We start from the raw sequence: 12,662 nt of genomic DNA, 5'->3' as shown, positions 1-12,662 counted from the left end.
CAACCCAACATTAGATTTCTGCAATCATTCACCTTCATTTTGTCCAAAACCTGCATAACTGTTTGAAAGAAAAATGAGACGCGTCACTGTAGCACAGCATTTAATTCGACACACTATTCAAGATTTTGATATAAAGCACATATCTACATACATTGTTAATAAAGACATATCTTTACTGTGTATTTTAATAGCCTCACATGGGTTTGCGAGAACCCATGAGACTGAAGGCTGGTTTATACTTCAGCGTCGAGCGATCAGTGTGACCCACGGTGCATGCATTGCGCGTAGCCGTGCATTTATACTTCTGTGTGCTATTTGTGTTCTGAAACGCTAGCTGGCAGTAGGTTATGTTATGTTCCTCTGTATCAAGTTTCTTCATGGGTGTTTTGTTTTTTCTGAAAGCTACCTTAATGTACAAGTAGCTTAAACTCGCTCATTTAGATGTGGGAACCGGCAAACGTGGAACAACTTTAATCATTAAAAGGTAAACACAAAACATCTGGAGCTCCTTCACAGGACTCGACACTTGTAAACACTCGCTCCATTGGGCTCGCGGCTCTCAGCACCGCTCACACTCGGCACAGCTACCAAGCTGACCAATCACAGAACTTGCGCTACATGTCGTTGCGATGTGTAGTCACATTTTTTGAGAGGTTCGCGTCAGCATTGATGTCGGCTATGCGAAGGCTGCGCCAGACTATATGCGTGCGCTTGACGCAGAAGAATAAATAAGCTTTCAGGAGTGTCATGTGACACTACTGCCATATCATATACCCTAATAACCCAAGACTACACTCTAAAAAACCCTGGGTTGTTGTAATCCAGCATTGGGTAAAATATGGACAAACCCAATCACTGGGTTAAACAGAGTCATTTACATAATAAAAGTAAAAAAAATTATCAAACATTGGATTGTCCATATTTGACTGAATGTTCGGTGACAACCACCAATAATTTTTAGAAAGTAGTTGCCCGATAAAGCTAAGCAGGGTTGGGCCTGGTCAGTAATTGGATGGGTAACATCCTGGGAAAACCAAGTTGCTGCTGGAAGATGTGCTAGTGGGAGGATTAGGGGGTGACCCCTCTGTGGTTCCTAATGCCCCAGTAAAGTGACAGTATATTGCAAAAAGCACATCCTTCAGATGAAAAGATAACCCATTAGGGAAAACATGAGTAAAAGTTTGCACAATTTAAATGTTTCGGTTTAATTGGAACCTTGGAAGTCTTTAAAGTCCCCAACAGATCAAAAACTAACCATAAGATTTTGTTAGATCTCATTGCTAGTTTTGTGTTGAACAATTCATTTGTGCATGTCATTAAGGAAAGAAACAAGTTGCTCTTCTAATCTTTAATTGAAATCTGAAAATTCACTTCCTGTTTACTTTTTCAGTTTAATTATCAGATTATGTGTATCTTATCAAATGGGCTTGGTTAACATTTAACTCCGCCCACTCCAACTGTCAGTTTTGGCAACAAACAAAAATGGTGAGGAGGATGAGTCTGTTAGGCTGTAAAACTCTCCCCAAACTATTTTGCCAATCTTTCAGAATGAAATGCATACTTTACTACATTCAATCAGCTCGCAGTAGAAGAAACAAGTCAAGCCCACTGTTTGCTCATTTAATATTTTGCTTCTCTAGGAACTGCGTCACAATATGAAAAAAAAAAAATCTTCCGGTTCATGTGGACTTTAATGTAGTACTCACTTGAGACTGCTGGAAAAGTATGGAGCGTGTCGGGTCAATTCCACAGGCCAACAAGCTGGCAGCCATGTCAATGATATTGTCTCGTAGCACCTGAGGGTCCTGAGGCTGGGTGATGGAATGAAGGTCTACGATGCTGTACATGACTGTGCTGTACTCATTCTGAAGGGCCACCCAGCTTTCTAGAGCTCCCAGATAGTTCCCCAAGTGAGGAACACCTGTGGGCTGGATCCCTGAGAAAACAAGTCCTTTGGAGCGGCTCTGTAGAGAGGATCGAGACAAAATCTGGTAAGAAGAAAGACAAACAGTAATACGAGAATCAAAGCAGCGCATAAAAACGAAGGGCAAAAAAGGTTGGCGGAGAGCATACAGGAAGAAAGGGGACGCCCTACACAGTTTTATGAATGTTATCAAAGCGATAAATCCAAAGCACGTCTCACACTAACAGAGCACCCTACTGGGTGAGAGAGTGCTAGAGCGGAACTGCTCCACAGCCAATGAAAACACTCCACAGTTCATAGCCAGCCAATAGTAGATTTTAAGAGCAGTACAGTCATGCAATAACATACACAGTAGTGGTCCTACCCAAACCAGCAATAGAAGAAGCAGTGAAATATTGTAAACCGATAAGTAAATTAAAGACTGGGAATAATAAAACAAAAGAGTTGTTATTCAGTTGTCTACTGACCTCAGAATAAATAGTGTTAATAACAGACCAAGATGGACCTGACAGTGGTTGGTTGCAGTAAACAGAGTTAAGAAGAGGGTAACAGTGGGTCACATATACCCAATTAGGTTTTTTAGAAGCTCAGAACTTTACTATAACAGTCATCCCAACCTAGCCAAATGCAGAAGGGTCCCACTGGATGTCTGTTCCACAAGTAGCAAGAAGAAGAGTGGGTAGGGGGTGTTGGGGTCATACAAAGATTGTTTAAATGATTTGCCTCCATTTCCAGGACATTATATCTCATTCACAGGCATCCAGGAGCACTATGAATCCTGGAGCTTCTGGAAGACTTAGGGCGCACTCTCACTAGGTACAGTTGCCTTGAACCGTGCCAACATGCGATTGTCCCCCCTCCCTTCTCCCCCAACAGCCTGCACTCTCACTGCATTTTACCTTCCGATCCGGAGCACGCTTAAATCATTGATGATGCGACTGTTCAGTTTAACAGGAAGAGAAGCGCTCTCGCTCAGCACTGTGGACATTGCTTTAGTTATATCGTTTTAGTCATCTGGGATGCAGTGACACACAGTCAAATGTTTTGCCAAACAGATCCACAACTTTTGACGCTCAGAAATTATCATAAAAGTCCTCGCGAGGGGTTTGCGTCTTTAATAAACTACGACAGTTTGTGTTCATTGAAAAGTAAGAATGATTAATAAATCCATATGAAACAGTCCCTTAAAAGTGACGTTGCATCTTCAGAACTGCACTCTGGCACACCTAGGGCCGGCCAACTGAACCAAGCCTGGGCATGATTTGGAGCACTCACACTAGTCAAACGAACTGGGAAACGGCCCTGGGCTTGGTTTGCTTAGTGTAGTGTGAGTGTACCCTTAGGATGCCTGATATACAATCTTGACATTTAAAACCTCCAAGCTTCAAATCTTAAAATTCAAAAACTGCAATCTTCCGATCTTCAAAAATCAAACTGTGCAAATGTTCAACCTTCCACATGTCTTTCAAATCTTTCGATCTTTATATTGAAAACACCCAAGTTCCCATCTTCAAAATCTAAATTTATAACCTTTCAATCTTCAAAGTCAAATAATCCAACTTTCCAATCTTTATTATTCAAGGTTACCAACCTTCCCGTCTCTAAATTCAAAACATCCAAAAGTTCAACCATCCAATATTTATATTCAAATCCTCACTGTTTATAATCATAAAAAATTCTAAATCTGCAATATTACAAATGTAGAATTCAATACTTTCAGTTGTCCAAACAATTGAGCTTCCAATGGCTCAGTGGTTAGCACTGTCCTCCCACAGCAAGAAGGTCACATGTTCGAGTCCCATCTTTGTCAGTTGGCATTTCTGTGTGGAGTTTGCATGTTCTCCCCATGTTGGTGTGGGATTCCTCTGGGTGCTCCGGTTTCCCCCACAGTCCAACGACATGTAGGTATATGTGAATTGAATAAACTAAATTGGCCATAGTGTATGTGTGTGAATAAGTGTGTATGGACGTTTCCCAGTACTAGGTTGCAGCTGGAATGACATCCTAGTTCCAAGCACTGTGTAAAACATATGCTCGATAAGTTGGTGGTTCATTCTGCTGTGACAACCCCTGAATGAAATCATTCTGCTGTGACAACCCCTAAAAACCCCAGAGGAATAATGGGATTAAGCCGAGGGAAAATGAATGAATGAATGAATGAATGAATGAGCTTCCGATTTTTACATTTGAAACTTCCAAACCTCAAATTTTTTTCAAAACTCAAAAACTGCTGATCTTCCCCAACTTCCCCAAAACTCCATCTCCCAAAAGCCATCAACATAGACAAATTATCACTGCATTTATATAAAATGTAACTCATCCAAAACAAGGAATCTTGCATGAAAACATCTGTTAACACCTGCATCACATGTATGACGTACCATACTTCAGGGCCCATTTACAATCCAAGATCTATGGCTGATCTGAAATCAGTTTGGCTAGAGGAAAGCTTTTGGCCAAGGGAACGCAATCACAGATTCAGAGTCATTAGCTATTTAGCCTATATGAGGAGAAAGCTATTTAAGCCATTAGTGCGTGAGTAATTGCAGTGTAGTGGCCTGAATGCACGGGGCCTCTCTGAGGTGTCAGAAGTGATTTGGGGCAAAACGGAGCCTGGTTCATGTGTGTTCTCACCTTGCGCTGTTCTCTTCTTCCCCTCAGGCCGATCATTAACCATCCAGACATGGTAATGGTGTCATTTGAGACAATCACACATAAGCTGAAACAACACTAGTCCCAACTACCGAAGGAATAATCAGCCTATCGTACCTCCCATCTACCGACAAGAAGGAATGTCAAAAAAATCCTTTTTTTATAAATCAGATTTTCTGCCGGCTTACATGATGAGGGAATTATATTCAAGAGGTACATTACACCGTGACCTGAATATGCCCATTCTCAGTGTCATTCCTCATTATTAATCAAGGTTGTAGCTATGGTTATGATATTGATAGGGACATTTTAAAATCTAGCCAATCAATTTAGAAATTCATACTTCTGTAATTTGTTTAATTTTTTTAATAAATCAACCTTTATCAGAATGAGGTATTAGTCTGTTGATGCCATAAATAAATTAAAAATATATATACAACATTATTTCCCTAATTTATTTGTTTAGAGTTCAAATGAAAGAATGTTATTTGATACATTGTATAAGACATGAACCAGTTAACGAACTTGTGTAGCTTGATTTTCTGAAATAAGCTTAACCAAACAAGCCAAGCTTTGAACTGTAATTGCATTTGAAAAGTATATACAGTCAAAAATATACCATGCATGCTTAACTCATACACAGATATTAAACTCAATTACAGTTCAATTTAGGTAATCAAACGTGTATCTTACAAATAAAATCATGCCACACAATATGCCTCCTTTCTCATTTGCATTCATATTCCTCAGATTCACTGGACTTGCTTTCTCTCTCCTCAGTTTTCCCAACAGCCGAACCCTACCTGATGACACCTGGCAGGAGAAGTAAATTCTCTCTCTTTCTTTCTTTCTTTTTTTAACTGCAAATGCAGTTGTACCACAAGACAGCAAAGCAGCAAAAAATTCTTCTAGGTCTACCATATGGAGTTCACATTCGTTTGTGTGTGCGCGCACACAAGCTGCTAGGGTTACATAGTACACCTACAAGCCCTGTTCTTACACTCACATTGTTAGAGTATTTAATCATGGAAGTGTCTGTGTGTTCCAGTAGATGCAGGTTGAGAAATTGTGATGAAAGTTTTAGGGTCATTTAGTCTTAGCCCAGAAATTGAAAACAAAATAAATAATAAATAAAAAAAGACACCTAAAAGTGAAAAAATAAATAAAATAAAATAAAACAAAATAAAATAAAATATTTCTAAATGGTGATGAAACCTCAATTTCACCCCTTCAGGTGAAATTAATCTCTTTTTTTGCATCATCAAACATAAAGTACTGCAAAACCGTTATGGAGAGTGATGGAAAAACAGAAGCGATGTAAAATCACGCAGCCATTATACAGAATAAGACTTAAATCATGCAAACAGATTAAGATTACAGATGTGAAAACAATAATCTCATATAGGGTTTAAGGTTTGTATGTTTAGATGGGATCTGTTTTAAGAAATTATGTTTTCATGGGACATTTACACAAATTTGTTTTCAAATAAAAACATTTACAAAAAAAAGCCTTTACCCATTAATTTATAGGACCGCTATGTTTTGCAAAGGCTCAAAATTTGTACGTTTTCAAAGGGTTGAGTTTGCAATTTCAATGCAATACTTGTCCCTGGGTAAACTGCAAAAAAGGCCATTTTGAGAAAATGGGGATGTCCTGGTATTCATTTTACTTGTTTAGTACACGATAACCTTACAGGACTGTAGCTGTGTATGTGTGGTATTACTGTACTAAGTGACATGATATCAACAACTACTGAACTGGCACAAACAATATTATAGTTGTCTCTACAGGGATAATTTTGACAAGTCAGGTTTATAAACAGAGAAAAAAAGTGTGAATGCTAACATGAAACTTGTAGTATAATAAGCTTTTAAATTTTTAAAAAAAAAAATCTCTTGTTGAGGCCAGAGGCTCTGATCCAATCAAATTCCAATTTAGAGACTCGAATAGAAATTTAGAAATTTATATTCAAAACAAATTTTTTAAAAATCAGCATTCGGTTTTAGGGACATTTACTGTTTTTTAGACGTTATGTGACGTTTAATGGTCATCATAATCTTAAATGCTTGAAAGTTTTTAATATTTTGATTTTAAAAGTATGAACATTAATGTGCATTTATGTATGTATTATATCATCATTGTGTCAAATTACATAAAACGAATTACGGCTTATGCGAGGTGTTTCTAATGCAGCGTCTAATTAAATTTGACGTTATTCTCTCCTCTGGCTGCCGTCATCAGACTCACACTATTTTTTTTTCTTTTTTCTGAAAGTCTTGATAACACCATCGTTGAGTTTTTATTTTATTATTTCAAAAAATAGGAATGTAAAAAAATAATTTGTTGTACTCTCCCATTCACTGCGCTCTAAGTTTTCCCAACTATGACGCCTTCTGCTACTGAGAAACCCGGAAATGCAAAAATTTACACAATAATTAACACCTGGTTATTTACTTTTCCAAGACTCTAACAGACCACCCATATAGATCTCTATAAATCACCCATAAAAATAAAATTTCTGCATCATTTATTCTCCCTCATGTGGTTTTAAACCTTTATGATTTTCTTTTTCTGTTGAACACAAAAGAAGAATAGTGGTTGCTGGCACCAATCAACTTCCATAGTAGGAAAAAACTATGGAAGTCAATGGATATCAGCAACCAGCATTTTTCAAAATATCTTCATTTGTGTTTAGCAGAAGAATGAAACTCAAATATGTTTTGAACAAGTGAAGGGTGGGTTAATGATGACATAAGTTTCATTTTTTTGGTTGAACTAATCCTTTAATAATGCTTTCTAAGCTGAGTTTTTTCAACGGCAAAACAGATCAAACTCAGACTCTGGAGAAATCTTGAGAAAAAAACTCAGAATTTTCTGACATCCCAGGCCCAGCAAAAACGGCCATCTTTGCATGCCAATCCCAGCACCGCCTTTCACCACCTTTTATGGTTCTGCAGGAAAGCATCAGCAGCTCAGTAAATGTGGAGAAGCTCTCCACAGGAGCTGCTATCAGAGAGGGAGTATGAGGCCGGTTTTGAACAGCACCTCTGACCTTCCCGCCCCAGTCCATTTGTCCCCCACTAAGCTTCAGACACACAGAACCCACTGTTATGGTGTCTATCAGCATTGCCTCACTCACCCTATTAAAACAGACATCACGCTGAACAGCAGAATCACATGCCTTAATCCTGCCACTCTCCGCTGGGCTACCAACAAAGCCCCGCTTTAGTGAAGTATACAGGAGAAAATCATTTTTACGCACCTTCCCTGCTGAAGACAGGAGGGAATGTGTACTTTTGCCGTACTGAAATATTCCCAGCTTGAATCGAAGTGCGAACGACAAAGGAATAAAACAGGAACCGAAGCAGATTCGAGGGGAAAACATATTAAGAGAAAGAATGAGTGACAAACCCAAAAAAAGGGAAGAATGAGCAGGAGACGGACCAAGACAAGAGGTATGTTGTGGGGAGGAGGGTGGCGTACAGGAGGTGGCAGGGGGGCAGGAGACGGAGCGTTTGATTAAATCTGCGGTTGACGTTTCGGACAGGTGAGATTGATGAGGTTCCTCTACGCTTCACACTGTGCAGAGAGCGCAGGGAGAGGAACAGAAACACGCAGTGTGGAGAGCCAGGGCTGGGGGCCCTCTCACACCGTGGGGTCCCCGGCCTGATTAATGGGGCTGGAGTCCCTTCAAAAACAGCGCTCCCAGCAGAAAGGGCCGCACCACGCTCCAAAAATAACCAGGACGGGACAGTGCGGCCCGCAACTCAGAGGCCAAACCGTGAAGCGTTTAGGACCAATCGCTTTTGTTTCACTACAATCCTCCCTCTGCTGATCGCATTACACATTAAAAGATAGGTTACGCTAAGTCTGACATGAAATAGAATTATTTGCTAGCTACGCAGAAAAAGCTGCCGAAATCTCAAACCAAAACCCAGCGCCTGGCACAGAGGATGATAAATGTCTTGCATGGGTTATATTGCAATATTTGGACACTATATAAACTGCACTAAGCAAATAAAGGACAAAGCCACTTCAGGCTTTTTTCCCTTTTGAGCCTCAACAGGAAAAAGGCGAAGGCGCTAGCCTACTAATGACAAATTAAACACATAAAAGTCACAACGAAGCAGAAATAACCTGCACACACCTCATAAATTTATCAATGTGTAATTATGGTAACACTCAGGAACTCCTGCACTAGTTTTTTCTCGTTCCCTCTAATTTCCTCCAGCACCGAATGTTGGTTTGAGCTCAACCCAGAAGCTTGATACCAGATAGTGGGTGCAATTCAATCAACTACGTCAGATTTTCTGTAACCGTAAGTCTACAGGGGGCAAAGCGCCAGCACCGATCTACAGCCAAAATACGCTTAATTCTGAAAAAAAATTATGAGCACACAAGAGGCCCGGAGGAGTTATTCAGCATATACTGTGTTCATCCTTCTGAATGATGAAGCGAATTACACTGCAGAGTGTGAAATGAAGTGCTTAGCTGACATGTAAAAACAAATCATCTAATTAATAAATATAATCAGGGCCGGCTCAAGCGCACCTCCTTTCCTATGGTTTCCTCTCCGGGCAGCCATGGGAGTAGATTTAATGGTTTTAGCTGACATGAGAGTTAGAGCATTTAGACCTGGTGGAGAATTAAGAGCCGTTTCCTTTTTGTGCAGCACAAGGCTGAGATGACTGATATCAGCCATTAAGACCACAGGCGATTAAGGGCCGGATAGGGAGCGTCGTGTTTTATAACGCAGCTTGGAGCGAGGGCCCACTGCATCCTGCCGCCTCATGCTGCAACGTATGGAAGGATAATCAGTGAGCTTTTAGGATGTGATTGGAGCAAACGGTTAAAACTGACATGAGTTTTATTGTCTAAATAGCTGCATAAAGCACTTACACAATAGGAGCGTTTCATCAGCTCCAGAAGCAGAGCAACAGTTTTCAGCACAGAGTGAAAAGTTAATTTGCATTTGTTGGTGGAAACTTTCTGACACTGGTGGTAAGAAAATCTGAAAAACTAATCCCTGTATACTGACTTACATCTAAAGTGCTTCTTTTATTTGCTTGCCAAGCAGTTTGAGACTTTATTTGGCACATTTAATAAATAATGTTTATTTATAGGCACAGATTTCATTAGGTCAAAATTCCCTTTCATTACACTTGGACTGAAAAAAAAAAATCTGTGCTCATCTCTGGCTACTCGCATCATGACTTCTCATAACTGTCTTTAGCCAAGAATACGCTCCATGTTTTGACGCACATCACACCTAGCAGCTTTGTAAACGTCCGCATTAGCAGCGCACGATGCCCGACATTTGGAGAAAATTAAAACAAATGAAAACCAACACCTCATTTCAAATGTTGTTGCTGGTAATAAAGCACTGCTGGGATGGTTTTGACGTCTTTCTGTAACCTCACCTCCTCAGTCACAGCACTCTGCACTTCAGCGTCCCAAACGACACACTGCCTGTAGTTAACAAAACAGAGACTGCCTGCCAGCGGTGGACGCACATTCCTACACGGCAAGTGTGCAGAAGCCATCAAATAAAACCTGGTTGTCAATCAAGGTAGCAGGGGCTTCATATGCTCTGTAAAACCCTCATGTTTTAATTTACAGTGCTTAAGTCCAGTTTGGGTTACGTAAGCTAAGGGAATTGCATTGCTAATTAACAGTTCCTCTATATATACTCTGGTTTGCTTTGACGGCTGGGATTCCCACATGAAGAAAAAGACTTTGTGTTATTTTTGCGTGTTTGTGATAGTTTGATATGGCTAATTGAGCAAGGATGAGCAAGGGGGATTTTAAACGAGGGCTCAGAGAGTCCAAATATAAAAGCTGTGGACGAAGAAGAGGAAGAAGAAAGAAGCAGAGGGAGGAGAAGAAAAAGAAAGTAATCATTCATGGACACATTTAGTGTCAGCTATATTTGACAAAGTGCACAAATAAATTGAAATTAGCTACAAATGTTACAAATGAGGCAATCCTAGATGTGTTTTAATCATATGACAATAATTTATGATGTCACATGATGTTTCGGAAATAATAAACAATTTATTCTACACAACACTTATGAGCAATTTCATGCAAATGTAAACCTTGCCATGACAAAAATTAAGTTTTCACCAATATAGTGAAGCTGCTTCTATGTTTTTTGTGCAAGCAAGTATTTAACAGTACTTTAAAAATACTCAAAAATGTCTGTCAATGTTTACAAACTATTACGTTTGATTTACCAAAGTCACACAAGTGCCAATTTCACATCTGTCACATACAAAACGGAGCTTTTTCATCATAAATTCAAAAATGTAAAATAAAATAAATCATGTTTGTTGTTCTATAGTGAGCCATCTCTTATCCTTTTGATTAGCATAGTTTCTTTTGGGTTGTGCAGTTTAATTCACAGAATTTCTACAAAGTTTGCTGTTTACTGTAAACTTGCAAACTTTTTGGTCACATCCTCAACGCATGTTTATTGCCCTCATTTAAAATCAATAAAAAGTTTACAGATTAATGTTTTTCTGATCCCATAACTGGTGAGTGTCTTTGGAAAACATAAACAGGTGTTTCAATATAATCTTAACATATGCTTTCTCTGTGAATTTATGTCTTAAATTTTTACTGCAGATGTCACATCCATAACGCTGAAATTGCTCTTATGCAAACTATAGCAAAAGGAGCTTGTAAGAAATGCCTTCGATACATTTGATCTGAAATTTTGTTTAGCTGCTGTCATAACTCCAGCACAGTGCATGAGAGAAATATGCATTTTGAGTGTATCTAAAAAATATCCTTTTATACAAATACCAAAGCTCATTATCTAAGTAAATAATAACCGAAGTTTAACATATAATCTTTCAACATAACACAACTTTTCCCAGCAATGTTTCTGATATTGTGGTAAAGACTTTCTTCTTAATAATATACTTTCAGAAAAGTATTCTTTTCTAATTCTAAATTGTGGACTTTATATTAACAGCCAAAGGTTATCAAAATACAACACTGTTCAGTCAAATAGTGCTAATGTTGTTACTCACATGTAAAGTCAAGGGAGCATGCCACAAGTTGTTACTGGACAAATGTGCAAAACCCAACTTTACTTCAAATCTGACACAATGTGACAAAACTTTTTACAAGCTCTCTTATAAAACATGTTAAAACAAATAGAAACAAATGGCCAAATTTAGACAATCTTGATCCTGCTACAGTTGATGCACAAATGACTTAAATCAATTTTTAATGCGAAAAATAAAAAAATATGCTCAACAAGAAAAATATTAGAAAATATTAGTATATTTTAAAGTAGCAGCTGTTTTCTATTTGAAAATATTTAAAAAAGTAATTTAGCCTCAGTGTCACAAATTCAGCCTTTAGTGTCGCGAATACTCAGAATTCATTCTAAAACTTCTAACTAAAACCATGTAAAACACATCACTGCATGTCACAAGTAATCATGACAGATTAAACGTTACTGCCACTATTTAAAACTATTACAGACATTGAATAACTTCAGCAAACGGTCTCTCATAGTAAATAGTAAAAAGCAAAAACGTTTTCCTCAAAACTCAGCTAAATACATTACTTTAACATTTATAATAAAACCTAGACAACAGTGATGTGTTTATATTGACAATTACACTTGTCGGGTAGTTTCAATGCACTGCTCAAGGTTTATACTGAAGGTGAACGCCAGAGATCCTCCGTAAAACTGTCAAACAACATTGCAAACAGAGAAGCTATTCTTACCGACGATGTCGTGGCTTTCCCAGCTTTAAACAATCTTCTGTTGGAATTACTCTTGTGAATAAAACGAAAGACAGATTTCACGTTACACCTCATGGACAGCGCCATCTTGAACTTCTCATAAACACAAACGTACGGTATCCAGAAAGGGACATTCAAGAGAACCCCTCACAGCCAGGGCGGTCACTGCCTATAAAATTCCCACCTCTACCAAGATATTATTTACAACTGCAAAATCTCATAAAATGTGATTTAATGGATTAAATAAAACAACTTTTATAGGAAAGTTTTTTATTCAATGAATGTAAACAGTAGCTATGAAATTTACCACAGAGTAATACG

General features: G+C 38.6%; 1 protein-coding gene across 1 annotated transcript in view; it reads right to left on the bottom strand.

Annotated features, from left to right (window-relative positions):
- The window catches only part of wars2 (tryptophanyl tRNA synthetase 2, mitochondrial), a 23,381-nt gene extending 10,948 nt beyond the window's left edge, over positions 1–12,433 (bottom strand). Inside the window, exons 1-2 of the mRNA XM_056466018.1 lie at positions 12,324–12,433; positions 1,707–1,964 (exon numbers count right to left, since the gene is read on the bottom strand). Of these exons, the coding sequence (XP_056321993.1) occupies positions 1,707–1,964; positions 12,324–12,428 (363 nt within the window). The 5' untranslated portion in view covers positions 12,429–12,433. The remainder of the gene's footprint in view (positions 1–1,706; positions 1,965–12,323) is intronic.
- Positions 12,434–12,662: the final 229 nt, after the last annotated feature.

The sequence above is a fragment of the Danio aesculapii genome, chromosome 9 (genome assembly GCF_903798145.1).
Source record: "Danio aesculapii chromosome 9, fDanAes4.1, whole genome shotgun sequence".
NCBI classification, from domain to species: Eukaryota; Metazoa; Chordata; class Actinopteri; order Cypriniformes; family Danionidae; genus Danio; species Danio aesculapii.
This window is presented reverse-complemented; position numbering and strand designations above follow the sequence as displayed.